The 14,967-nt window shown below is 42.1% G+C and overlaps 1 protein-coding gene across 4 annotated transcripts in view; it reads right to left on the bottom strand.

Moving 5' to 3' along the window:
* Positions 1 to 1,122: 1,122 nt before the first annotated feature.
* The window catches only part of LOC115398508 (endophilin-B2-like), a 33,027-nt gene continuing 19,182 nt past the window's right edge, over positions 1,123 to 14,967 (bottom strand). For all 4 annotated transcript variants that reach the window (XM_030105316.1, XM_030105315.1, XM_030105314.1 and 1 more), the window contains 5 exons: positions 12,743 to 12,766; positions 11,268 to 11,357; positions 10,968 to 11,068; positions 8,437 to 8,638; positions 1,123 to 3,763 (listed from right to left, as the gene is read on the bottom strand). In XM_030105316.1, the coding sequence (XP_029961176.1) occupies positions 3,656 to 3,763; positions 8,437 to 8,638; positions 10,968 to 11,068; positions 11,268 to 11,357; positions 12,743 to 12,766 (525 nt within the window). In that variant the 3' untranslated portion in view covers positions 1,123 to 3,655. The remainder of the gene's footprint in view (positions 3,764 to 8,436; positions 8,639 to 10,967; positions 11,069 to 11,267; positions 11,358 to 12,742; positions 12,767 to 14,967) is intronic.

The following is a 14,967-nucleotide window of genomic DNA, read 5'->3' on the forward strand; positions in this document are numbered from 1 at the left end:
TCAGCGCTGCTGAATGTCTACAGTGACACCGCCCTGTGTGTGGATGCAGGGACTCCTGCTGTGCTGGTGCCGCTGGACCCTGCAGTCCGAGTGTCTGGCCTGGAGCAGAGTCCGTGGCACCGTCCTCAATGGTCCAGGTCTCACGTGGCAAATAGGAGCGTCTCTGCAATGATTGGTGACCTCTGCTGTTGCTGTGTTTCCCTCCCTCGAGGGGTGCCACAGGGTTCTATCCTCGGCCCTGTTCCATTTCCTTTGGATAAACAATTAGAAAAAAAACACAAACTGTCTTCTCAATTTTATGCTGATGATTTGGTTTCTTTGCCAATAAGACCAACTGAAAAAAACTGCACTGACTAAATTGTTGGATGAAGTTAATGATGTAGAGTCTCTGCCATGGAACTTTTTGCACTTAACGACAGCAAAACGGAATGAATTCTTTGGCATGCTACCTATGTCCAAAGTTTTTCCAGGCAACTCTGGTACTCTGGCCCCCGTTTTTAAATGTTCTATTATTGAACAAGCTTTTTTTTAGCTCCACCTCCTGCCCAAAGTGACGAGGTTTCTCAGTTGGCAGGATCTGAAAAAGGCAATTCCAGCTTTTATTGACTGAACTACAGTAATGCTCTCCACGTTGCTCTCATCCAGCGAGTAGAAAACACTGCTGCCTGATTGTTTTGTTAACAGGCATGCCCAGACGTGAACACAACACCCCATTTTAGAGCAGGGGTGTCAAACGCATCGCAGTTCAGGGGCTGCATACAGCTCAGTTTAGTCCGGAGTGTAAAATTGTGCCATGATAACCTTTAATTAGAAAACTTTCACATTTTTCTTTGAGGTGCATGGTATGTAGTGAAAATGTCTATATTTTTAAACAAACATTTAAGCAGACATTGTGCAGAAATTCAGACCAGATCTCAAGAGGAGGCATCGACACAGTCCCAACTTTTCCTTCACGGCAGAAGCGAAGCAGAAAACTCACCAGTCATGGTGACCCTGAGGAAAATGAGACTGCTTGCTGCTCTTCACGGTTCGATCCGAGGAATTTCACTGGCTTTAATTTCTGACCGCAGACGTTTCCATTCCCCAAAAGATGTAAAACATTCTCGGATGAATTCTTTCCACTGAGTTTTTATTAAATCAATTGTTTTCGTTCATTCAGCAGGGAACAGGCAACAACATAATCAGATAAAAACCATAATAATACCAATAATAATAACTTACACAATGAGGTAAAACAGACGCACAAAAACTGCAGTGAAAAACATTTTCAAGGGGAAAACAAAAATCTTAAATTTGTGAAATGAGCACAAATAAAAGCCTGTTGACAAATAATTGCATGACAGAAAAAAAAAAATCCTGGAAATTACTTGAAGATTTATTGCAAAAGTAGCTGAAGTTTTCTTCTTCACTTTTCTTTAACTGGCCTGAACATGCAGGCTTCCTTATTGCTGCGAGTGGGGATGATTCAAACGTTCTGACCAGATAATCAGGCACCATTCCATTTTTTTCTTGCGACAGGTGTATAAAATGTGCTCACTTCACAAACTCAACACATGCATGCACACACACACACACACACACTGGAGGTGAGAGCGAGCACGATAGTCTTTCTTCGTACAGACGTGATCTGATCTCACACGGACAGGCTGCTGCACCGTAAACAAACACACGGACAGAAAGACAAACAGGTCCAGCAGGACAAGCTGCTGGCCGGAGCTCATGCAGCACAGAGACTGAGGACACGTCTCCAACGGGGGGGGGTGGTTAAACCACGCGGTCAGTGGTGGGGGCAACGCATGCCGGCTGCTGTGAAAGGTCTGTGCGCGGCGTGTGAACAGCACATTCTCTGGTGTGAAGCAGATACTCTTAAGGCAGGTCGGGACGGGGCGGTCTGGAGTGTTAAAAAAGCAGTGCGGTGTTCAATTCAAACATTCACTTCAATGAGCTGTGTTAAGGCAGAATTTACCACAAAGATGGAAATCCATCCAAGATTATTTGCTTCTTTTGAAAATCCTCCTCTTGCGTATGCGAATGCATATATACATACTTTTTGAGGTGCGAAAAAGGAAATTAACAATTTGTGCAAATTTTAGCACACAAATCATTTCATCAGCTTTTGATTTCACTTCTCCACTCTCCATAAACTGTGGGACTGAAATGGTAGCAGAAGGATTTGAGTGTGTGTGAGTGTGGGATGACATTTAAGAGTGTGTAAACCAGGGGTGTCAAACACATTCAGCTCAATTTCCTCTCCAGAGGGGAAATCCTGTAAAACAGAGCTGTAATAACCTTTAACCTGAAACTTTTTCTTTGTTGTGATGAAAATGTCGACATTCCAAAACCAATTCCCAAAATGACTACAACCGCAACTTAAAGCCAATTCCAATAAAACCTCCTGGTGCAAAATACAGTTAAAACGTCAATAAACCTCCTCCTATAGCTGTTGCATTATGGGTGTTTTTACAAACTCACCCTGACAGCATTGCAGAAAGGTAGCCATAGCTTTCATGCTCTGTAAAATCAAATAAGTTCAATCAATTTTTGTAAGGAAACGAGTTCCCACGTTTTTTTTTTTTAAAGTTTAGTAAACTTACCAGGATGAGTTATGATAACTTTAAAATGATTACATCCAGGATAACTAATAGCATAAGCTCACACAAACTGAAATGAATGCTCTGTGGTAACTTCACGTTTAGTTTTCCCTGCAGAAACTGAATGATGGGAACGCCATTTAAGATTATCTAGTAGGCCGGTTTGGTCCACGGGCCACAGGTTTGACACCCCCGATGTACGCCGATTTTTCTGTGGGTAGGCAAACGTGTGCCTGTGTGATATCTTCTGAATGTGCGTGCTTAAATACGCATGGCATGTTTACAGACGGCAAGTCTGCGTTGCACATTTCAACAACATCAGACACATCACACATGCGCGCGTTGTGAGCTGAAGCCAAGGCTTGTTCACTTTTTATCTAATGTTTCAAGCTTGGGACCAAAAAAAAAGAAAAACGTGATCATGTTCATACAGTTCAGAAACTTAGTGGCTTTGGTGTTTTGTTTTTTTTCCCTCCCATTAATGATTACGTCAACGTTAGCTTTCGCTTCTTCTTCGGGGACATGAAGTCACCAGGTCGAAGGACACGTGAGTGTGTGTCTGTTGTGTCAGCACAGCTGCCTTGAAAATGTCTTCATTTGGAAACACATCCACACACTTCTTAATTCTTATTTCAGTTCTCTTTAAATAACCGCATTTCAGTGTTGAGCCGATGAACAAAGGGTTAAAAAGACACAAAAGACACTTAGACATAAGAAGAAATCAAGGAAGTCCTTGTGACTGAGGCAGGACAGCGTACCTTTGGGATGCACGGCAATAAATACAACAAAAACGTCAAAATAAAATGAGAGGAATGTCAGTCGTCCGTCTGGAGGGAGTTTCCTGGGCTTACTGTAACGTTTCCAGTTCAGCTGCTGTCAGCGCAGCGTGAAGATACACATCAGAGAAGCACTACCTAGGGTGTGTGTGTGTGTTACTGAAGTTTAGTGTCATACGTGCAAAATTAAAGCAAAAATTCTTCAGTAATGGCAGCTCAGACACACACACACACACACACACACACACACACACACACACGTACGTTTCGTTTGCGTGTGTGTTTAGTCTAGCTGAGGAGCTCCAGGTATGTGACAGGCACTTTTCCTTTCTGGTTTCCTCGCTCTCCAATCAGCCAGTCCGAGTCCATTCCCGGCACCGTGTAAACCGTGATGAGCTGCAAGACAAGAGACAAACGGGCTCCAGTCAGCCAGAGGACTGTCCCCACGGGCAGACGGACAACTTCACGTGATGCTGCGATTCATTTCACGCTGGAATTTTACACTTAACAAGAGTTCAGGATCTCCAGGGAAGAAAAAAGGTTGAAGCATCCAGTAATCAAAACATCACACGGCAGAATGAAAAACAAGAACGAGTCCAGTACAGTTTATTGTTAAATTGTATTGTTTTGCTTTTCTTCACCTCCAGCAGTCAATACAAGAGATCAGCATTAAAAATTCAAAAATTTATTTGTACTTGGAGAAAGGAGTGGAGAGAAGAAATAAACTCCTGTTTGAGGCTACATTTCATTCACAAGAATACTGTAACTCCGTACACACAGGCAATACTTGCTGTGTTACTAAGGACCATAAGTAATCTGATTAAATGCTCTCATGTAAACAATTTACTCCGATCAGGGGCCTGTTAAGGGCCCCGATTAGATATGGAGATTACACTTGGATGTCTTGTGTAGCAATATGATTTTCTGGAGGAGAACGGAGAATATTCAGCTTTTCTGTTATGTTTAAAAGATTTAATAATGAGGCACGTATGTGTTTTTTTGTTTCATTAAAGAAAGATAAGAATAATATTGTTTCATTAGTTGTGGTTAAAAAGCCAGTTTAAATATGAAGAAGTTGCTAATTTTGTTTGAGGCCTATTTAAGGGTGTAATGTTTGACGCTGCGGGAGATCCGACAGGAAGTGCGACGCTCCGTGAGAACTGGGTGGAGTGGGCGTTTCGGCAGCGTCTCAGGGAGCACTCGGAAGTGTGCAGGACCGCGACAGGCTAGCGTGAGCCGATGTTCCGACGGAAAACCATGCATTGCGGAATTCGCATACACCGTATGTTGGTTTGACCGCTATGCCTGACGGATCTGACACCGGGGCAGCCTCGTTAAGCCAGGGCGGGGCTGAGGGACGCGCTGCTGACTGATTGCCTGGACTCACCTGCGTAAGAGATCGCAAAGAAGAGGGATCCCCTGCACACCGTGGCTTCAATCCGAACGGGAGGAGGTTCTCCTAATCCACTGGTAGGATTACACAATCCACACAATCACTGGGTAAGAGCTCCAACGCGCGCCATTGAATAGTAACTCGCAAGCTTGCGTCAATTAACCCGCAGAGTGCACTGTAATAAAACTCCAGAACTGAACTTAGTGAACTTGATTAATATTTTGTTTGGATCTTTCTATTTTGTGTTTATCTGAATATTGCTTCAATACAAAGAATTATCTGCACTGCATAGTGGCATGGTTTTCATTTCATATTGACTCCTGGACATTTTTTTTTTAAGTTATTTTGCATTGAAATGTCTCTTTTGTCTAGCATTTATGTTGGGAAGGAAGTAACGCTCACTTCCCTATAGCGAGCCGGCTAGTAAAAGGGTTACACTTGGTTATCCTGGATGAACAAATCCGTGAACGAAAGTAGGATATGGCAACGCGAGATTTGTTTTGTCCTAAGTTACCACCCTGCTCCAGAGCAGGCTAAGTTCCAGGATTGATTCAATCTCCTCCCTTCCTTCAGTCAGAAGTCCCACAGATGGAAAACAATATTTGAATCCATGCGCTCTCATCCCAGATTGGTCTTCTGTGCAACCAAGTAAGCCTGAACCCTCTGGTTCTGGATTGGATGAGCCTGGATCAGTCATTGTTCCTGGATGTCTGAATCCTCCTTTTGTGCAACAGGCCCCTGGTCTGCAGAGGTTAGAGGGAGAGCAGTGACCCAGTGAAGACTTATCCACACTTCTACCAATGAGTCTTCTTTTAACTTACATGCTTTGAAAGATCTGCTGTCAACATTTTGGTGCAGGGGTCATTGAGTGCATACCTCAGGACTGATCGCTTCTTCCAGCTGCCATTAAAAAGATTCTCAAGTTCCTCCTCCTCTTACGGAAATCCTGTTGCTGTGGCTGTTGTAACATGTGTGTTATTGTGTGACACAGTTCTCAGTAAGACCACCACCCTTAATTACTGGGCATTTTCCCAGAGATGAAAGCTTCTGGAAACTCCTCTGACTCACTGACCCACAGGTTTTATGTCAACAACAGCTTCGATATTGCTCCCGACCGCAAAGATGAGTGATCCAATCTTTCACAAAGATGATCCCCTCTTTTGTGAATTTTAAATTTTAAATATAGCAGACTGAAAATGTCACAAAATGTTTTTGTAAAAAAAAAAAAAAAAACAATAATAATAATAATAATAAGACTGAAGGATTTCTTTCTTGCTTGCTGCATAATCTCCATATTTCTAGTTAGGATTGTAAACAACTCAACTAAAACTGAAGCTTGATCATGTGCTAGTTAAACCTCCTGTTGTCATCAGATCTGAATCATTCTGACGCCAGGCTTTCTTCGAAGTTTCTGCCTAAAAATAACAGGGATGATTCCTCAGACCGGTATTTCTAGGGATGGACTCATTTCAGTGTGTGTGAGAGCGGTTGGTTCAGTACTGTGTGTGAGAATGTTTCAGTTGTAAGTGTGTGATGTTTTTACTATAATGTGTGCAAATGTTTAGTTTAGTGTGTGTGTGTGTGTGTGTGTGTGTGTGTGTGTGTGTGTGTGTGGGGTAATCCTAAATAATGTCCCTGTCAGCCCCTCATAGTATTAGCACAGCCTTTGCGTCAACGTGCGACACATACAGATTGTTTTTTTTTTTTTTGGACATTTCTATGTATTTTGCACCAGAAAAAAATTGAAAAAAATTGTTTAAATTGAGTTGAGAATAAAGTTGAGATTGTAGTCATTTTCGTCTGCAGTTGTTCGGACATTTTCATCACATATACTGTGTCAGGAAAAGCTTCAAAATTGAAATTTCCAGGTTATTATGGCATACTTTCCCAGCTCGGCCAACTGTCAAAATGAAACTGGGCTAAAATGTGAACTTCTGCTAAAATAAAAATGAGTTTGACACTTCTGCTGTAAAATATTCTGTCAGAAGATTTACAAACTCTGTCATGTTCTCGGGTCGTCCATCTCAACCTGCATCCACAATTTCGTGGATATATCAGGAACACATCATCACACTGACGGTCTTAACTTGTTGTGACTGAGTTTTGGCATATTTTGATGTCTGGGAGATATTTTGTGAGAGCTCGCACCATGCCATCATTTCCTCATTTCCACCTAAAACTTCAGAGGAGAATGAATCATTTCCAGTATGTCCAGTAACAACTCTATCAGATTAACAGTGCGTACGTGTCGGAAGAAAAGCTAACCGCACTGCGGAAAAGGATAGAGAGGGGTTAAAGTGTTGATTCCTGAGCCTGGAGAGCCACTCTTCAGTGTCAGATGTCAGAACGAAGGAGACGGTGAAAGCACGCCTCAGTTCACTTCTTTCTCACACGTCGGTCCCTAAAAAAACCTCTGATACCAAAGGAACTAGAAATATTCTTATCTCAAATTTTCCCCAATATATTTAATTATCCGGTGATCCAGATGCCTTCCCACTCTGACACTGTCATTTTGTTTGTGCATCGACCTGCAAAGCTCTTCACAGGCTCTGCTGTTCAAGCTCTGGTGAGACACGTGTCTGAAATCTAAAGTGGAGACATCGGGCATAGCAACGATCCAAAAGATTTAAGTGTCAAGTGGTTATATAACTTTTCTTGTATCGTGCAGATTTTTACACAGAGCGAATAAAGCTCCCAATGAACACAACATACCAGCTGCTGTGGACATCTGTGTTTTCAAAAAAAAAAAACCCTCTCAGGCAGCAGGGGAGAATAGGCTACACCCTGGGATTCCTCTGTTGGCTACATTCTGGAAAGAAATCCTTCATTGTTTCTTTGGAAGAACATTTTATGACTTTTTAACTAGATTTAAAATTTCTAGTTCTTAGTACACACCACCCAGTTACAGAAATCACAGGTTCATTTCACAAAGAGGAAATCATCTCTATTTTAAGGAGGAGCAATATCGAGGCTTGTTGTTGACAAAAAACCTGTGAGTCAGAGGAGTTTCCAGAAGCATCCATCTTTGGGAAAATGCTTAGTAACCAAGACAGAACTGTGTCACACAATAACACACGTTACCACAACAACTACAGCAACAGGACTCCCCTAAGAGGAGGAGGAGCTTTAATATCTTATTGATGGCAGCTGGAAGAAGCGATCAGTCCTGAGGAAGACACACCTCGAGGTGGAAACCTCTTCATTTGATTTTCTGGTGAAATTGAAAAGTCAAAGAAAAATCCCTTTTGTCCCGACCCCATTCATCCCACAACCTCCGAACGAAAGTCACGACCGGCCGAAAAACACTAAAAATGGAGACTCATAGTCCAGAAAATAGAGCAACGATCGGTAGTATAACGCACTTGTTCTGTTTCGACAGTTATGGAAACAAGTGTTCCATATTCCAAGCTTGACCGAATAACTTTGTTTCCGTTGCCGTGATATATTTCTCATCATGAATATTAAACCAACAAAAGAAGGTGGAGAATGAAAGCCTGTTTGAAATGAGTTGCTTTATAATCCAAACTTCAACTGATCATTGCATCAGCTACCCCATTGTTCTTTTCCATTTGTTTTACTCAGCTGTATCCTGTATGTGGGCTGTAAGAAGAGAAGAAGAAGAGCTGCACCATCAGCAGAACAGCTGAGCACATCGGAAATGATGGAGAGGCCTCACCTCGTCTGCCAGCAGCGAGAGCTCGCTGGAGTCGGCAGCGTCGTAATCGTAGAGGACTTTGGCCTTGCGGGTTCCGGTAGCCGGAGCTTGAACTTCCTCGATCTTCAGCGTGTCGGCCTCGGTGGGGCTGCCGGCCCCTTCTGAGGCCGAGGCCGTGGACACGGCGGCGTTGGCGGCGTTCAGAGTGAAGGCATTGGGAAACCTGCGGGACGCGAGATAAACACGATGGTAACAACTTCCATACATGACACAGCAGCACATGTGTTCAAAGCATGTCAAACGTGATTTTGGGGGGGAGACACACAGTTCAGGCGAGGATATAAAACAGAAAGCATAACTACAGACCCCATAAAGGGTTAATATTCTGTTCTCTGCAAGTAAAAACACTGTAAGGTAATTCAAGGCATGGCAGGGAATGTGGATTTACTTGATACTCTGCCACTGAATTTAAGGTGGAAACATCATTTCTACTTAGTATCTGAAATCACCACAAGCTGCAAAGTTACACTGAGCGAGAATATGAATTGACAAAGCAACAAGGCAACACACTCAAGTGTTCACAAGTAGAAAGGAGGTTGTTGCCTCAGTAATTTCAGGTCTGTTCTCATCAAATTCATGCTTCAGTTTTTTTCTGACCACCTCAGTCTCACCCTGTTCCTGAAGACGGACAGAAACCTTCCACAGCACACAGCAAGGGGGGAATTAAACACACTTCTGATACTCACACATCCTCATCAGAACTGACAGCATGAAGCAATGGAAATCATTCGTCATGATTCGGACCACACAAATGCCACTTTCAAAATAAAACATCGCAGCTTTAAGATTGAACTGAATAAATGACATATCTAAGCCCTGTGCAGTAACGCTCTGCCAATTCAAAATGACAGAATATTCAGTCTCACAAAACAATGATCAGAAGCACAAAAGTGAAGGAAAATAGATGAGAGTTTGTGTGAGAATATGGACCAGGACCGGGACCGGGACCGGGACCGGGACCGGGACTGGGACCGGGACCAGGAGAATATGGACTGGGAGTCATGAAACTCTGGAGGAAGCCTTGTTCCTACTGTTCATCTACTGAACATGTGCAGAAGAAGTGTTTACTGGAGCGCAGCAGCAGCATGTTCGCTGTCTTCAAGGAGACGGAGCCCGAGCATTTTCAAAAAGTTGCACAGTCTTGTAAACACTCCCCCAAAACACAAGGAGAGTTCTCCGTTTTCCTGCACACCGTCTGCAGGCTGATAGTTAATCGCAGCTTTTTTGTTGTTGCTTTCTGGTGATCTGGATCATGACTCTTTCAACGTCATTCTATTTAGTTAAAAGCACTATTTAAGAACTTTTAATTATCTTTCTTTTACAATCTGCGTCTAGCTTCAAGGTATTGAACTGAACTGACTGTGTAAGGCTAGAGAGGCACGTCTCACTCATATCTGTACGCCCGAGGTTAAGTTTGCTTAAAGCAGAACTATGCAAGATTTGCTTTAGCGCTCCCCCTACTGGTCTCCTGCAAAAGCTCACTGTTGTAAAGCCCCCCCCCCCCCCCCCCCCCCCCCCGCGCCGCCGCCCCTGCGTGCAAAGAGCGTCCCACCCCCGTTTCCTTTTTTTCCGCTCGTTAGACAAAGTTTTTTTTTTTCTGTCGTTTTGGTTCTGCCATCCATGAGAACCTAAGGGTTTACGCGCTTTTGTTAAATCTTCTGCAGCGGCAGTTCTTCGCGCTGCCCGGGAACTTCCTCTGGTTGCTCCCTCTGTCGTAGACATGCCTGCCTCGCACGCTCAAACACAACAAAAAAACAAACACACTTCAGCTCAGTGCAGCGAACTCACTCGCGCTCATTTCTACGAATCAACGTGACATGTCTTTGTTTACCCCCACAGAGATTGTGAAACACATTTATTGAGGTAAAAATGTTGCAAAGTTCTGCTTTAAACGCCTCGAGGAGCGACATGGAGCCAATCCAAACACAGTAACCCTCCTCATGGAGTATCTAATCTGAAAAGTTAATGAAGCCAAACCAAACGGATGGTTTCTTCATTGTTTCACACCACATGACTTTCGCAGAGAAGAAAGGCTTTGCACACACACTCGATGCAGCGTCAGCTTGTGCAATGCTGAGTGACAACATTATCATTCATCAGTGTTGTCGGCGCTCTGCCAACGCACTCTTTCCAGATGTTTCCATGTGAATCAGGTGCGAGGAAGGAACACTGAGTGCCTGATTATTGTTGTGAAATAAGCAACTCAATCATGTTTCAAGATGAAACTTCGGTTGTCGGTGATGATATGATCAGTCGCAGTTAATTCATTATTTTTTTGACACTGATCCAGGTAGGTCTGGACAGCTCTTAAACTGCCTTTTGTGTTTACCGTTGTCTAATGTTGCCATTTTTTGACGGTAGTGGGGGAAATGAGGCTGAATGACTTGAGTTGAATGATGTGGCACCCTCTTTTTCTCACTTTTTATGAAGGGTTAGGTGCTTCGAGGAGGCCGTGTTACATCTGCTGCTGTAAAAACAAACTGAAAGCTCACCTTGACAGCTCCTTCTGTAGTTCCTGCATGTGGTGATGACAGTGCTTGTAAAAAGCCGCTTGTGCCTCCACAAACTCGTGCAGGCAGCGGAGGTGGTTCACCTGCAGAAAAAAAAGTGACAGCAACGATCAAGGAAGGGCATGGTGATTCTGTTAAGATGCCTGCAAATAAAATAAATCTAGTGCCAGCACGATGGAGTGATGTTGTGAACTATCAAACGTTTGATCCAGAGTGTTTCACAGGATCGCTTGGTGAATGAACAGCTCATTGGTGCAGAGGTGACCCCGGGGAGTGGCGTACATGTGTACTGCTGATGCCCTCCAGAAGCAGTCGTGTGACCTCTGCCTGCCGATCGAACTCCGTTTGGGCCACTCGGAGCTCGTGTTCAGCCTGCAAACAAACAGACAGTTTTACACACACCACCACACGACTCCCCTCAGATTCCAAGACAATTAAAATCTGGATTACTTAATATAAAAGGTGGAATAGAGGGTGACTGCCCTCATTCTGACTCTCAGGCTCAGTTTACATGAGAAGGACCCAAGTGAAAACGCATCGTATCTTGAGTTTTTGTTTTAAAAAAAGTTTCATGTTGAAATGTGAATGAGTTACTAATTTTGTAATAGCAATCACTTACTCAGTGTTCACAGGTTAAAAACAGCAGAGCGTTTTTTTAATCACACCCGGTTCCCAATTCTGATCAAAACACTGATGATCAGCTGACTGATGAATCATCATGTTGTCTCGATTGCTCCAACTAACACATCGATTGGGTAAAATACTTTTCTGCACTCAGAAAGTCACTTGAGGCGTGAAGCACCAATGAAGTAGTTGGTCTAAACCACTGTGCCGCGCCACACTAGTGCACCGTCACAGTGCGCCGTGTGACGTCAGATTTTTTCCAATTTCCCCTGATTGATCTAAAAACATTTTTGAAAGGCCTTAAAACACAGTAAATGAAACACATTATGGGAAAAAGAAAATCCCACTAGCTTAATGCTAACTGCTATGGGAAAACCCATTGACATGCTATCAGTTAGCACAAATACTAATAAGGAATAACAGGTATATATTTTTCTAATTCAGTAAAACAAAAATTAAACTTTGAATACTTTAAATTCAAACAGGGAGTAGCTACAGAAACTCAAGAGGCTCAAAACGCAAACGGAGAATTCCATCTTGGGCTTTTAAAATTTTGGGTTGGTGATGTGCCCTGTGATTCTTCCAATGAAAAAAATGTACCCTGGATCAAAAAAGGTTAAAAACACTGGTCTAAACTACTAACACGCAAACGGCTGTTCGAAAGGGAAGCTAACCAACAAATGAGGGTCGCTAATGCTAATCACAGCTACCGAGGATGCGGGCGAATGCTAAAGTTACTTACAGGGGAAGATGCCAGGAGGGCTGAGTTAGTTCAGAATCAACCAGTAAACAGGAGTTTAGTGAAATTAAATTAAGACAAAATGTTAAACTGACAGTTTTCCCATAAGGTGGGAACACACCGCATTTGCATAATTGAACGTATGTATTTTATTCAAACGCTTAAGTATATTTTAGATGATAACAGTATCAGTGTGTGCTGGTAAAACATCAATAAATACTCATTAGAAATATGCTGACACACACACACAACATATCACACAATAAAAAAAACTGATTTCACACAGTCTGATATACAAAAAGAGAAGAGAAAGAGGAAAGAAGAAGAGAAAGAAGCACACCATAATATGACACAACAAAAGCTCAAATAAAGGTCACAACTTTGAGGTACTTACTTTTTCCACTTCCTCAGTCCAGAGCTGCCAGAAAAAAAGAAAGAAAAAAAAAAGTTGACGTTAAAAAAAGAACAGTATAGCAGTCAGAATGAATGACATTAAGGCTCATTGGGATTATCAGCATGGAATAACAAGGTAAATGGAGGGGAAAATGCAAGTAGAACATCTGTTACTCATAAGTAAAAACACCTCATTTATTTCTTAAACGTAACAAACCTAATCAACTTTTCAAATTTTCATCAAATTTTAAACATTGAACAACATTTTAATGTAATCAGCTTGTTTTTTGTAATTGTGATTCAATAAAATTTCAGTGAGATGGGAAGAAAAAAATAAGAAATATGTATATTTTTTTCTAACAAATATTTGGGATTCAAATTGAGTGGTGCACATATGCAGCATTTCAGAAAAGTTAAGTTTTCCACTGTTTCAATGGACCCAGAGAATTTTCAAAAAGCTGTATTTTCAGCGGCTTCGAGCAATGTGGTCACAGACTGTTGTGAACCAGACCGGAGAGATAAAAACAGACCCTGACGTGTGTTGAATGAGGCAGCGAGCTGTCATGAGATGGTGTCAAACTAACCAGGAAAGCAGGTCGAGTGTGAGCTCACAGTGACTCAACCACACCAATTGATTCATCGGCTGCAAATTACACGGAATTACAGCTCTCTCCTTCAAGTACTTAATGTTTCACATCAATTCTGATAAGAGCCATACCAAATGTCCATGCTCAATCCAACAACATACAAAAAGAAAAACTATGTACGTGTACACACCGAAAAAATAGACTCTCGCACCCTTGCACCCAATTATGCTTGCTCTGAAATAGGAAAAGTGCTAAATACTATGACAATAAGATCATGATCAGATGTACTTTGACTGGTTGATGGAAAAACAATTGTCTGCTAAAGAGGTAATGACCATTAACCCCCGGCTGATTTCTGAAAATATGGACAGCATAAAAAAAAAACCCTGAATAAATCGACATTCAGCAAGTTTGTGTGCACAATCATGGCCATAAATATATGACAAAAACCATTTCAGAAATCAATAAGGATACTGTCTTTAAAGACTTATCTACGGGCCAGATTACGTCTTATTCTGTCTTATCATTATGTGAAATAAATGATGTTTGTCAAAGCCACATGTTGCTTTAAAAACAGAGCTACGCCCAAAGACAGCCAGCGAGGCAGAGCGCCCATTCCTACAACCTCCGTCTAGATATCCAGGCCATTCAGGAACTTAAATACAAAATATGCAAAATGCTAAGGGCTCCGGGACAGATGGGTTCCCAGTGGAATTTTTTAAGGCATTCTGCAATCAAATACAGTATTGTTTATCTTGAACCTCTGCATCTCTGCAGAGCTCTGCGTCTGTTAAACGGTGCTCCTCGTTATACACTGAAATGAAGACACGGCTACCATCTATCTGCCAGTGCTGAAAGGATATAAGATTAGGATATAAAATCATAGGTTTGAAGAGTGAATGTTATCCGTTCAGTACTCTCAAAATCAGTTATCCCCTTTATACTGAGTTCTTATGATCGCCAGGTCTTACAAATCTCTATTTCCTCCCCTACTGTCTGAGATTGAGGCTGATTACGGTCTCTGAGGAACAGGCTGTGTTTAAATGTTGTTCCAAAACCAGGTTGGCTCAAGTTTCTCCTAACACAGTCGGATTATGAGAAACATGCTCTGATTAACCCTGTAACCTCACTCACATGTTTTTATCAATAATAATACATTTTATTTCAAAGCATCTTTCTTCTGCCCGACTCCTGTGAATTTCTTATGGTCTTACTTTGACATCATGTCGAAGACACTTTCACAGCCAAATGGCATTCCTTCATGTAAGGACATCTTTGGGTTTCCTGAAAAACAAACTGGCTTGTTGTCTGTGCCGTTGCAGGTTTTGGAATTCACTTCTTTGACAGCAAGACGCCATCGCCTCCGGGGTCAAGTCTCCAAATGCTCTATCTAATGCACTACTGGTACAAATGTGATTCCATGTAAGTGCCATTATACATTTTTAAATTTAACAATAAAAAAATACATGAAGCACAACGAAAAAATTAACAGTGCATTAATAATATGCAAATACTCAGTATCATATTACTATGACCTTGTTGGCAGGTATTATGTTTCTGGTTTCTAGTTTATTGAAGGACTGCCCTCTGTTCAATGTGATTTCTGGTTACTCTCAGCAGTCTGGTATGTTGATGAACC

This window comes from Salarias fasciatus, chromosome 12 (assembly GCF_902148845.1).
Source record: "Salarias fasciatus chromosome 12, fSalaFa1.1, whole genome shotgun sequence".
Classification (NCBI taxonomy): Eukaryota; Metazoa; Chordata; class Actinopteri; order Blenniiformes; family Blenniidae; genus Salarias; species Salarias fasciatus.